General features: G+C 44.3%; 1 protein-coding gene and 1 pseudogene across 2 annotated transcripts in view; one reads left to right on the top strand and one right to left on the bottom strand.

The window, feature by feature from the left end:
• LOC101563276 overlaps positions 1-3,484 on the bottom strand; it is a 10,060-nt pseudogene extending 6,576 nt beyond the window's left edge.
• The window catches only part of Ddx17 (DEAD-box helicase 17), a 19,430-nt gene continuing 9,665 nt past the window's right edge, over positions 3,298-13,062 (top strand). For both annotated transcript variants that reach the window (XM_004634619.2, XM_004634618.2), the window contains exons 1-8: positions 3,298-3,617; positions 7,554-7,704; positions 8,679-8,778; positions 10,260-10,393; positions 10,661-10,726; positions 11,638-11,779; positions 12,403-12,563; positions 12,650-12,822. In XM_004634619.2, coding sequence (XP_004634676.1) covers positions 3,568-3,617; positions 7,554-7,704; positions 8,679-8,778; positions 10,260-10,393; positions 10,661-10,726; positions 11,638-11,779; positions 12,403-12,563; positions 12,650-12,822 — 977 coding nt within the window. In that variant the 5' untranslated portion in view covers positions 3,298-3,567. The remainder of the gene's footprint in view (positions 3,618-7,553; positions 7,705-8,678; positions 8,779-10,259; positions 10,394-10,660; positions 10,727-11,637; positions 11,780-12,402; positions 12,564-12,649; positions 12,823-13,062) is intronic.

Below are 13,062 nucleotides of genomic sequence, written 5' to 3'. Positions count from 1 at the left end.
GGCCAGCTCAGCCCACCAGGGGGCGGGCTGGCTGGCATGTGGTGCTGGGGGATCGAACCGCGGTCCCTGATGCTTTTTGCTAAGCTTGTTCTAAGTAGGTGCTCTAGACCACTGAGCCATCTCTCCAGCCCATGGTGCAACTTGTGATCCCAGCATTCTGGGAGGCTGAAGCAGGATTAAAAACTTGCCCCTAGTCTATGCAATTTAGCAATATTCCTGTACCACTAAACAAAAATGACTTATAGTGGCATATGAGCCTTCATGAAGTGGTCCTGTCTTGTCTCTGACTACTGCAGCCACGTTCTGTGTCTATACCTTTTCACTTGATCTTTTCTCTCTGGAGGCAAGGCTAGTTCCCCGGGTTTAGGTCTCAGCTCAAATGGCACTGATCTGGATGACCTTCCCAGATCATTCAATATAATAAATGCCACATACTCTATGTCTTCACACTGTACATACTTTATTCTTCCTTCTTTTCTAAAACTTTTAGTTAGCAACTGCCTGACATAATCATTTAATACCTGTATTTGTCCAGGTGTGGCAGCGAAGGCCTGTAATCTTAACACTCAGGAAACTGAGGCATGAGAATCAGTTAGAGGCTGGTCTGGGTTACTTAGTGAATGCAAAGCCAGCCTAAACTATATAGTGAGACCCTGTATCACTTCCCACCTCAAACCCCACTCTTTCCTCAACTAGAGGAGAAATGTTGTGAGTATGCAGAACTCAAATGTTCACCATGTGGCCTCTGGCCCTCTAGCCACTCGCCCACCCTGCGTTCCATGAACCTGTAACTGTCTCTGACCCAAGTTTTGTTTTTAGGTTTTTGTTTGTTTTTTGCAGAACTGAGGGTTGAACTCAGGCCCTTGCGCTTGCCAGGTAAGCACTTATTCCACTGAGCCATCTCCCCGACCCTGACCCAAGTTTTAGTACTTCACAAAAACTACAGAGAAGAAAAATGGAGGGCCAGTCAAATAGCTCAGTGAATTAAAGCAACTGCAAGCAGGTGCAGGGGCTGGGGGTTTGATACCTGGGCCTGCCCTGCTGGCCCCACCACTAGGGTGTGATTGAGACTGGGCCTGGTGATGCGTGCCTGTAATTCCAGCTTTTGGGAGGCTGTAAACAGGCGGATCACTAGGAGTCTGATCTAGTAGTGAGACCCCGAACACACTGTAGACCTTTCCCTAAAATACAAAAAAAAAAAAAGAAAAATGGAAATATGGGCCTGGGAGATAGCTCAGCGCACTAAAGCGCCTGCTTAGGCAAGCACAGGGACTGCCATTGGATCCCTGGCACCACAAGCCGTACCAGCCCTGCTCCTGGGTGGGCTGAGCCAGCCACAGTCCAGGCCTAGTGGCACATGCCTATAATACCAGGGCTGGGTAGGCTGAAAACAGGAGGATCAGTATGAGTCTGGGCTATATAGTGAGACCCTGTAACAACCAAATACAATAAAAAAAAAAAAAGAAAAGAAAAGAAAAAGAAAAGTAAAATAGAAATAAGGAAAAATCTTAAAAAACTAATTAAGGGGCCGGGGAGACGCCTTAGTACAATAAGCTCTTCCCTGGCAAGCGCAAGGGTCTGAGTTCAATCTCGGGTTCCGCCAAAAAACAAAACAAAAAAATAAAATAAACTAACCTAACCTAACCTAATTTAATTAAAAAAAAAAAGACTGCAATCTCAGGGATATATTTACACAAAATTATCCACTGGCATTCCCTTTATTCATTTATGCTCCTTTCCTTCCACACCCACCACACCCAAATTCCTCAAGAATACTGTACGCCCATAAACTGGCTAGGTTAACAAAAGATAGGGATCTTGATTCTCAGATACCGGACAGGGTGCTGAATTCAAAGAATTCTTATCCATTTTAAAACAAAACCCGGCCCATGCCTGAACAATGGGCCAAGACCTTTCTGGAAAGTGGGCCACCTTTCGGAGTTCCCACCCCATCACAAGCAGCATAAAGGTCCCCAGCTCCAGGAAATCGGGCGACTCTCTCTCCTCTCAGAGCCTGCGCTCTGACTGCAAAGGGTCACAATTCAGCCTATTTTTTTTGTAGAAATTCTTTTTCCACCATGCGTGTCAGGGAACCCGCGACACGTCATCTGCGGGTCGAGGCGTCCATCTCTGCTTCGGCAGCCTCCTGGGGCTGGGTACAGTGACAACATCTGATGGCCTATCGCAAAACTCTTCCTCATGTCACTTTTCCAGTAATTCGGCAAGCACAACAGCTGCAGACGCGCTTGCCCCCACCGAGGCGCCTACTGTCCACTTAACTGGGAAAGACCCGCGACCCCCGAGGCGCAGGCGAGGCCCTGCTGGCCATCCTCGAGGCTGTCCGCCCTGTTCAGTACTCCAGCGCGGAAGACACTGGACCTTGTCCACAGAACCGTGGAGAACGCGACCCAGCGGGGCCCAACGAGCGGCGTAGGCCTTGGCCCAGGCGTCTGGAAACGCCGCTGCCAAGGGCGCCTGGACCGCGAGGGGCGCCGCTTAATGGCGGCGAAGGGATTCCAGCCAGCCTGGCTTCTGAACTGGCTCAGCTTAGGCCCCCCACGAACCGAAAATTCATGTCAGTGTGAAAAATGGGCAGCAGAGAGTGCTTTAACCCAGCTGCGATGTCGCCAACTGGACAACTCGCTAGAAAAAAAAATAAAAAGACACGGCGACCCATCATGGCTGCCGGCGGCGGCGCAGCGAGAAGCAACCAAAAGGAAATGGCGCCGGGCGCAGGGCCAGGCGCGGCAGCCCCGGACGGCGAGGCGAGAGGGCCGCCGAGGTCACCCACGAGGGTCCCCCGAGGACCTCAACACCCTCCTGGCTTCTGGCACCTTGCAAACTCTGAAGCTGTAACATAAAGGTTACTGTCTGCAAAATGACTCGCACTTGCAAGGCCCTAAATTCCATCCTGCGGCAGAACCCGGCAAAATATTCTCTAAACGGAATGCACTACGCATACTGCGCATCTCCGCAATAATGGGCCCGCTAACGACGCAAAGAATGTTACGTCGCGACGGAGTCTCTTCCCCCGCCCCACCCCACGTTCTAGTTTCGGCGGCGCGAGAACTTTACGTCCGCTCCGTATCTTGTGTTTCTTTTGCGAACCGTAAAGCGTACCGGCTCTCGCAACTGACGTAAAACGCTTCCGAGAATATCCGTAACGCCCCGCGGAGCCCTCGGGCGATTCCGAGACCCTGTTTACGTATCGTCTCCGCCGTACGTAGCGTGAAGTTGGAGCAGGCTCAGCGGCGGCCGCCATTTTGTGCAGTCGCTGAGGAGGAAGGAGACGCCTAAGCCGCGGCAGTGCCGGGTTTGAGCGTAGCCAAACCTACCCACCGTTTTTATAACCCGATTCTCTGTGTTTTGCTCCCGTCTCCGACGAGAGAGGCGGCGACGGTGGCGTCTGCGACGGGAGACAGCGCGTCGGAGCGAGAAAGCGCCGCGCCTGCCGCCGCCCCAACAGCGGAGGCGCCGCCGCCATCGGTCGTCACCAGACCGGAGCCGCAGGCCCTCCCGAGCCCGGCCATCCGTGCTCCGCTCCCAGATCTCTACCCGTTTGGGACCATGCGCGGAGGCGGCTTTGGGGACCGGGACCGGGACCGGGACCGTGGCGGGTAAGGGGGGAGGGGGCTGGATGCGAGGCCCTGCGTGTGCGCGGGGAGGGGGAGGGGGCTATTTCCCGAGGCCGAGCGGGCTCCGCGGCACAATGGCGGCCTTGGGCGGCGGGGGCCCGGCGGGAGGGGCCCCGCTCCGGGCCTGGACGCGAGGCCTGGTCACTTGGCTTGGTCACTTGATCCCTGCGCGTCGCAGTGACTGTCTGGAAAAGACGCTCTAGACGCTCTTGTGCTGCCTCGGGAAATCCAGCTCGAAATGGCTCCCTTTACGTGACGTCCCCAGCTCCCTGTTGAAGATCAGTCTGAAGAGCTACTTCTCATTTTTTGTTTCCGTGCTATGGATCGAACTCTGGGCCCTGAGCTCCTGCTAGGCAGTTGTTACATCTCTACTGTAGTTCTGACTTTAAAACAGTATTTTAATCCCTTTTAGTCACGGTTTGTGCAATTCAAAGGAAGCACGTAGAAATGTAAAGTGGTGAAGTCGCTTACTTAGGGGAAAGAAGAATCTGGAGAGATGGCATTATTCTAATTTTAACTTTTTTATTTTTTTACTTTTCTGTGTTCCAGTGTTAACTTCTCGGCCTAGTCTGGAGAATTTTGATATAATGCCCCTTGTACTATCAGGGATGTAAAGATAACAGGATTAAACTTGAATTTCTTCGAGATACTGAGATTTTTAGGGTCTTTTCATGTCAACTCAATGATTTCTTGCTTAACAGATACGTGTTATGCCAGGGTGTTTGGTTTTTTTTTTTTTTTTGTTTTGTTTTGTTTTGTTTTGTTTTTTTATCCTTTTGAAACAGAGTCCCTGTGCAGCTCAGGCTGGTCTTTAGCTCACTTTGTAGTGCTGGCTGGTCTCATAATTTGCAAGGATCTTCTTGCTTCAGCCTCCCCAGTGTTGAGATTACAGGCCTGCGCCACCAGGCCAGGCATTTTGTTTTTTGTTTTTGATACGGTGTCTCACTGTAATTCAGGTTGGCTTTGAGCACCCAGCAACCCTCTTGCCTTGGCCTTCCCAGTGAAGTGGTGAGATAACAGTCATATGCTACTGCTATGACTTTGGGCTCATCCTTCATTTTTGTGAGCCCTTTTTTTTTTTTTTTTTTTTTTTTTTTTTTTTTTATGAACAAGTATTAGAATAGTCACAAGCACTTCAATTATCTTTAAACTTCAAACTTTCCACTTCCCAGTTAGGAAGGGAAATCTGATCTTTTGTTAGATGTGGAGAGGAAGGCTAAAAGTTGAAGTGTTCGTTTAACATTTCACAGTTAAGCAGAGATTAGATGGGAATTTAAATGCTGCTGCTTAGATAATACCTAGTAAATTTGACAGTGACCCCGTAATTCTCAGTTTTACACCCAGGCTTATCCTAAAGACCGGGTAAAACCTTTGCACATGTGATCCAGGAACCATGTATAAAACCATTTATCCCAGCATTGTTAGTGGGAATATCATCTTTGAAACTCAGTGTCCCAATAAGTTGTGGTTATTTGTGTATTTGAATACAATATAACAGTGAAAAAGGAAAACTTGATGATATCAGATGATTCTCAAAACATGTTGAGGTTTTTTAAAATTTTTGTTGATGCCGGGTCTCACCACGCAGCAGATTTGTAGTGATGCTGCTGTCTCAGCCTCCCCAGTGCTAGGATAACATACATCACCATCCCCAGTTTTGGTGGCTGGCACAGCGTGCCTGGAGTTCCAGGGCCAGCATGTAGTGCTGGGATCCAGGTCCTTGCCTTGCCAGACAGGCACTTAGATCACTGAGCAATCTTCCCAGCCAACATGTTGAGTTTTTAAAGTAGTTTGACTTATTTAGGGGACAGGTAAATGGAACCGAACTATAAAGACCAAAGGGATGGTTAATACAATCCAAGGTAGTTAATGGTGGGGGTTGTAAACTTCAAAGAGGCATGAGGAGGCTCGCAAAGTGTTAATAGTGGTATTTTTTCACTGTGGGTCATATTTCATCATAAACATAATAATTTGAAAAGAGAAATGAAGTAAATCCGTGTCCAATATCAGTTTATTGAGTATTAGATGACATGTAAAAATGGAAAGTTTTTTTAAGCCCACCACAAAATCACACCCTTTGATAGGGTCTGTGCCCTAATTACCCTCACTTGAGTTTTCCTTTGTGCTTTGAGTTGCTGCTGTTCTGCTATTAAAAGTTACAAAGCTGAATTAGTTGTAAACAATGGGTTTGGTTATTTATTGTGTAGCCAAATTTATCTGCTACTCACTTGATCACAGTGAACAGCAAAGTGGAACAGGAAGTGGGCTATGTGTGTTATTAATGGTGGTGTAGATAACTGCAAGGGTAGAAAGTTTGGCAGCATATTTTGTAAGAACCTTCTATTTTTACTTGAATCTTTAGGACAACATAAGCGCACCTTCTTGAAGAGGACCTATACGTAGAGTCCTTTTAACCAATTTACAAGTAGAGATGACCAGTCCAGATGGCCTTTGGTCTATATACCATTTACTGGAAGCCTGAGAACATGATACTGATAGGTATTTTGTTGCTGTGTGCATCACCTACTTTTTTATGTTTTTTACTGGATTAATAGCAGTATAGATGGTGTCTGTTTACTCTTGTTTATTGCATGTAGAGACCCACAATACCAACACAATTTTCTGTCAAATCTGTAATTAGAGAAATAACTGACTGGTCTTTAAGCCCCAGGAGATTGAAGCTCTTTAAGATAGCTACTGTTAGGGCCAGTCAAATCACTCAGCGGATTATAGGCAGAACTCGGACTTTGATCCGCAGAACACACTGAGACCGCGATTGAGACTGGGTGTGGTGGTGTGTACCTGTAATCCCAGCTCTTAGGAGGCTGTACACAAGACGATCACTACAAGTCTGATCTACGCAGTGAAGCCCTGTAGACCATGTCCTTAAAAAAAAAAAAAAAGATAGCTACTGTTGGTGGGCACTGTTTTACATTGCCTGTAATTAGGACAGGAGGCTGAAGCAGGGGGATCACAAGTTGGAACCCAGCTTTGGCAGCTTAACAAGACTGTCTCAAAAGTAAAAGGGCTGGAGAAGGAGCTCTGTGCAAAGGCCCTGGGTTTAGCCCCCAGCCCTGGAAAAGTAGACATTTCCTGTAAGATGTTATGGGTTAAAAGAGTGGGAAAAGCAAATTAAATTCAGTAGGGAGTGAAGGAAATGAGATGAAAAAATAACTATAGTTTCTATGTTAAAATCTTGCCCTTTACATAGAGTAATACAGAGAAATGAAGGCCATCTTAGTGTTACAATTCTTCCAGAAAAAAAGTACTTGTATGTAATATGTTATATTTTAGGATTGGCCAATGGCCATGTTTATGTTTAGCTTGCTAGTTAAAAAAACTTGAGCTTGAGTTTTAAAAGCTGTTAAATACAGTTTATTGATGGTCTTTCCTCTTAAGTCTGCTCAGGCTTCTGTGTTATCATAGACTACCAGTGCTTTATAGGTCCCAGTAGTTTTTGCACATTGGTGGAACAAGTGTTCTTTATGGTCTGAATGAGGAAGTGATCTGAAAAGCTGTTCAAAATTTGGGGAAATTAATTTTCCTCCCATCCACAGCAGTGTTCTTTAAACTTTAATTCCCTCCCCTCTTACACAAGATAGTAATGTTTTATTCTGTTCATATCACCAGCACCACATTAAAAAAATGTAGTTGAATGAATAGGTGACAGTTGAGTGTTGTGTCAGATACTGTTCAGCACTTACCGTAAAATAGAGGTGGGGAGCTGGTAGTATGGAAGGAGTCCCATCTTTATGTACATTTTCAAAGGATATAACGTTGCTTTAAAAATAGTAATTAGGGGCTGGGAAGATAGCTTAGTAGAATAAGTGCTTGCCTATAAGGTCCTGAGTTCATTCCCCAGTTCTGAAAAATAAAAATAAAAAATATTAATTAACTAAAAATTCTTGCTGTTTCTAGATTTGGAGCGAGAGGTGGTGGTGGTCTTCCTCCAAAGAAATTTGGTAATCCTGGGGAGCGTTTGCGTAAAAAGAAGTGGGATTTGAGTGAGCTCCCTAAATTTGAGAAGAATTTTTATGTGGAACATCCAGAAGTGGCAAGGCTGACTCCAGTAAGTGTGTGTGTATGTGGGGTTTTTTTTGTTTGTTTGTTTTTTTGGTGGAACCAGGGATTGAACTCAGGTCCTTGCCCTTGCCAGGGAAGAGCTTATTCCACTGAGCCATCTCCCCGGCCCCTGTGTGTGTTTTTTTAATACAGATAAATGAAACAGAAGTATGCTTGTTGCTGTTTTCTACTTTGTTATAAGGTTTTTAGATTAAGACTACATTATGCACATAAGAGTTTGTGTTTTGTCTTGCTTTTTGTTTGCGGAACCAAGTATTAAACTCAGGCCCTTGGGCTTGTCAGGGAAGCACTCATTCTATAGAGCCATCACCCTGGCTCCTACATAAGAGTTTAAATGTACATTATGCATTGCTTGGTATTTTGATTTTTTTTTTTTTTTTTATGTCCCAGGAATCAAACTCTTGGGACCTCGTGCTTGCTGAGCAGGTGCTGTGCCACTGAACTATAGCCCTGGCCCCTTTGCTGTTTTATCTTTTGCATATATTGTTTTAACCGTATGTTAAGTCATTTTCATTGATGAGATAAATTTTAATAGTAAATTGTTTTTTGACTTCATGATTGTTTAGGACTCCACCCATGAAGTGGTTACTTATTTAGAAAAATAATTTAAAACAGCACCTGGCCCCACTGCCCATCCTCTCTCACTTCCTAGTTCTAACCTTAAGGAGAAGTTACTTGCTCCTCCTGTGTATGTTTCTTTGCACTATTAACTCATAGAAAAATGCTTGAGGCTGGGGAGATGGCTCAATAGAATAAGTGCTTGCCTGACAAGCAGAAGAGTCTGAGTTCAATCCCCAGCTACACCAAAAAAAAAAGAAAAGAAAAAAAAATCCTCAAAGTTGAAAGCATAGTATATATTTACCATCAGTACTGTGGGTTGAGTGATAGTTATTTGGCTGATAGAAAGTTTTGGATATGCATAATAGCTTTTACTAATTCGTCTTCATTTTTATCTGAAAGTATGAAGTTGATGAGCTACGCCGAAAGAAAGAGATTACAGTGCGAGGGGGAGATGTTTGTCCTAAGCCTGTCTTTGCCTTTCATCACGCTAACTTCCCACGTAAGTACTCTTCCACCCAGAATCTTCCTGGGCATGAATGGTCAGCACCTGTAAATACCAATACTGGGGAGGCTGAGTCAGGTGAATGGACAGGAGTTCAAAACCAACCTAAGCTCCATAGCAAAGCCTTGTCTCAAAAAAACCTAGAATCTTGATTGTTAATTTTTTTTTTTTTTAGCTATTTATTTATTTTTTGGGGGGCAGAACTGGGGATTGAACTCAGGCTCTTGTGCTTCCAAGGCAAGAGCTTATTCTACTGAGCTATCTCCCTGGTCCCTTAGCTATTTTGATTATGTTGTGTCTAGATTGTTAAATTTTGATGGTTAAATTTTGTTGAGTACTGTTTAGGCAGAACGCAGAGGCTGGGGTTCAATTCCCTGGCCTGCCATGCCAGCCCCACCCTCCGGGGCACACTGAGAGGATAATTCGAACACTGGGCATGGTGGCACACATCTGTAATCCCAGCACTTGGGAGGTGTGAGGCATGAAGATCTGTCAGTTTAAGTCCATTCTAGACGCCATACTAAGACCTTGACCCAGTATTGTTGAAAAGACAAAATTTTTATAAAAGCAGTAACTTAAGTAATGGTTTTGTCTTTGTTACTGAGATAAAATTGCCCAATGTCCAAAGTTAACAGAAGAAATATTTGGCTTATAGTAGAGGTTTCAAACCCCCTTTTTTTTTCTTTTTGTGGTACTGGTGCTCAAACTCTGGACCTTGTGCTTGCCAGGCAGGCACTGAAGCCACTAAACTATGTCCCTGGCCCCTTACCGTAGTGGTTTCAGTCCATAGTTGACTGGCTTCCAAGGGAGGATGGTACATGGCAAAGGGACATTGCCAAGCGAGAAGCTTGTTGCAGGCAGAAGGCAGCAAAAGCAAGCAAAGGACACCACAGCTGTTTCCCTCTTAGCCAGGCTGTTTAGCACATCCTTAATCCTAGTGTCCTTGAGCCTAGCGTTGCACTATAAACCAGTTCTAGCTTCACACACTCTGGATCCAGCCACCTCTGAAAAAGCCCACCTGTGACCACATGAAGACATCTAGAAACAGTCCTTAACAGGTTTCAAAACACTTAACTGCTAAAGGGTAGTGCTAAATATGTTGGCGTGTAAGAATTTTTTATGCTTATCTCTTCTCTAAATGGACCTCCCCCCCCCCCCGCTTCATTTGTCCATTCTCCGGTTTGCTGCTCCTTTGTACAGAACAGCAGAATGAAAGTTCTTTCTACCCAAGTATAAGAATTTGGCAAGCAATGACTGTTGTAAACTTTTTCCTTAAACAGGTGCTGTAGGATAGTGGTTTTGAAAGGTAGTGATAAGTTGGATGTCGATTCCTCTGTTTCTTTCCTTTTTTGGTATCAAGGATTGAACTCAGGATCTTGTGCGTGCCAGGCAGGTGCTTATGCTGCTGAGCTGTTTCCCTGGCCCTAGATTTCTTTCTTTTGCTTTTTAAGGCAATAATATGTTTATTCTCTTTACAGAATATGTAATGGATGTGTTGATGGATCAGCACTTTACAGAACCAACTCCAATTCAATGCCAGGGATTTCCATTGGCTCTTAGTGGCCGGGATATGGTGGGCATTGCTCAGACAGGCTCTGGGAAGACATTGGCAGTGAGTATCAGCAAGTGGAGATATTTGGCCTTGTGGTAACTTACTTTGCTATCCCGATTGTCACAGAAGTGTAATTCAGTAGGGTAGGTAACATGTTAGCCATCAAATACATGGACATATTTCATGTTCTGCCGTACATTGCATGGGAGGTGGGAGTAGTAGATTCTGCTTTTCATGTTGCTGTTTTGGCATTGTTACTGTTCTATGTTAGAATATTAAGATGATTACTTAGTTGTAGTGTAAAATTTTGTTCTTTTTCTTCCCCAGTACCTGCTGCCTGCAATTGTTCATATTAACCACCAGCCGTACTTGGAAAGGGGAGATGGCCCAATTGTAAGTGTGTTTTGTTCCATTTATAGTTTCAAGAAGAACTACAGATGAATGATTGTTGTATTTTAGGCACTGTTTTACTCACATTGGTGAATTTTATTCTTAAGTCCTTCTGTCTATATCTGCACAGGGTATTACTACCTCATTTTAGGATTAAACGACTTGCCTAGTCATACACAGCAAGCAAATGGCTTATCTTGGGTTTGAACCGTTCTTATACTTAAGTGCTGATTTTAGTGCATATTGTATTCATTTGTGGCCACTTTTGGGATGGGGACAGGTCCTTGCTCTGCAGTTTAATTCACTATAGCCCAGGCTTGCCTCAGACACACGTGCAGCTAATCTGAGACCCACAAGTTGTTGGTATTATAGGCACATACCCCACACATTTTGAGGTACTGTCTAAGTTGCCCAGAGTGCTAGGATTATAGCAGCATACTGCCATAGTCTGCTTGCTTGGCCATTTTCTTATATGTGCTGATATTTATCCCATTGTTTCATTGTAGGACTATTTTTAAGTACATTTACTTGTTCTGTGAGAATTGTGTAGTTCTTAAGACTAGGTCAGTGATAGTGAACCTGTTAGAGCCTTCAGTGATAATAAACAGGCCAGTGAGACATGTGTGTCATAGGTTCACCACCATTACACTAGGTAATACAAATCCACTTAAGTGGTATGTATAAACAAATGAATGACAGTATCAACATACTAAATAGACATTGTCATCACTTTTTACTCACAGTCCAGTGTAATTGTACTTAAGCCTCCTGGCATCCCAGTACCCCACCCTAACACATACCATGAAAAGTATTATACAGGGAAGAATTAATTACATCTTTGTACTTTCTTGTTTCTAGGGATTGTTTTGCTTAACTTGGTGTAGGTGTCTCAAGTGGGTTTTTTCCCGTTTTAGTGTCTAGTTCTGGCTCCTACCAGGGAGCTTGCTCAACAAGTACAGCAGGTGGCTGATGACTATGGCAAGTGTTCAAGATTGAAGAGTACTTGCATTTATGGAGGTGCTCCTAAAGGCCCCCAGATTCGAGACTTGGAAAGAGGTACTTTGATAAGAATACTTTAGTGAATAAGAATAGTTTATCTTTTAGCAATTTCTGTGTATGCAGTTGAAAAAAAAAAGTAGTGGGTTCTTGTGGGGAAAAAAAAATTCACTATGACAAGCCTAAAAATTCTCAGATAATTGGGAGAGGACTTTCACCTTAGCTGGAGACTTTGTAAGACTGATGGTTGTGGTTGTGTTTTCCTTAATATATATATATATATATATTTGTTTTGTTTGCTTGTAATCTTTTATTATTTATTCCATACTTATGCGGTACAGGGGCTAGCTACACAGCGAGAGGATTGTAATGATCCTCTTGTCTCAGCCTTCCCAGTGCTGGGATTACAGGCATGTGCCACCACACCTGGTTTTAATGGGTGGCTTGGCTTGGGCCAGCACCACATGTGGTACAAGGGATCGAACTTGGGTCTTTGCGCTTGCCAGGCAGGCACTTAGACCGCAGAGCTATCTTCACAGCCCTACATTATATTTTTGAAGCCACTGCTCTGCAGCATTTGTGCAAGATGTGAAGATCACCAGAGCTGGTCTTTTCGATTTGAATGGTCAGGCTTAGATAGTAGACAAAGAATTGCTAATGAGTTAGATATTTATGTTTTACAGGTGTTGAGATCTGCATAGCTACTCCTGGACGCCTGATAGATTTCCTAGAGTCAGGAAAGACAAACCTTCGCCGCTGTACTTACCTTGTTCTGGATGAGGCTGATAGAATGCTTGATATGGGCTTTGAACCTCAGATCCGTAAAATTGTTGATCAAATCAGGGTGTGTATGGTGTATATGTCACACTTTTGTTATCTTTTGATGGTTATGTAGTTCCTTACTCTCAATGACCTTTACTTTCTTGATAGCCTGACAGGCAGACATTGATGTGGAGTGCAACCTGGCCAAAAGAAGTAAGACAGCTTGCAGAGGATTTCTTGCGTGATTATACTCAGATCAACGTGGGCAATCTGGAGTTGAGTGCCAACCACAACATCCTTCAGATTGTGGATGTCTGCATGGAAAGTGAAAAAGACCACAAGTAAGAAAGATTCTACTCTGTTTAGTAATACTGATAAATTGTTCCTAATAATCATGCAGAAATAAAGTTAGAAAAGTAGTATTTTTTGAGGCCTGCAAAAATTAGAAACAGGGCTGGCCAGATAACTCAGAGGATTAAAGCGCCTGCTTAGGCAGAGTGCAGAGACTGACTGGGGTTGCTGACCCTGCCCCCAGGGCACACTGAGATAGTGCTAGAGACTGGATGTGGTGGTGTGGGCCT

Source organism: Octodon degus, unplaced genomic scaffold, assembly GCF_000260255.1.
Source record: "Octodon degus isolate 3935 unplaced genomic scaffold, OctDeg1.0 scaffold00064, whole genome shotgun sequence".
Classification (NCBI taxonomy): Eukaryota; Metazoa; Chordata; class Mammalia; order Rodentia; family Octodontidae; genus Octodon; species Octodon degus.
Note: the sequence above shows the minus strand (reverse complement) of the source record. Positions and strands in the feature narration are given on the sequence as shown.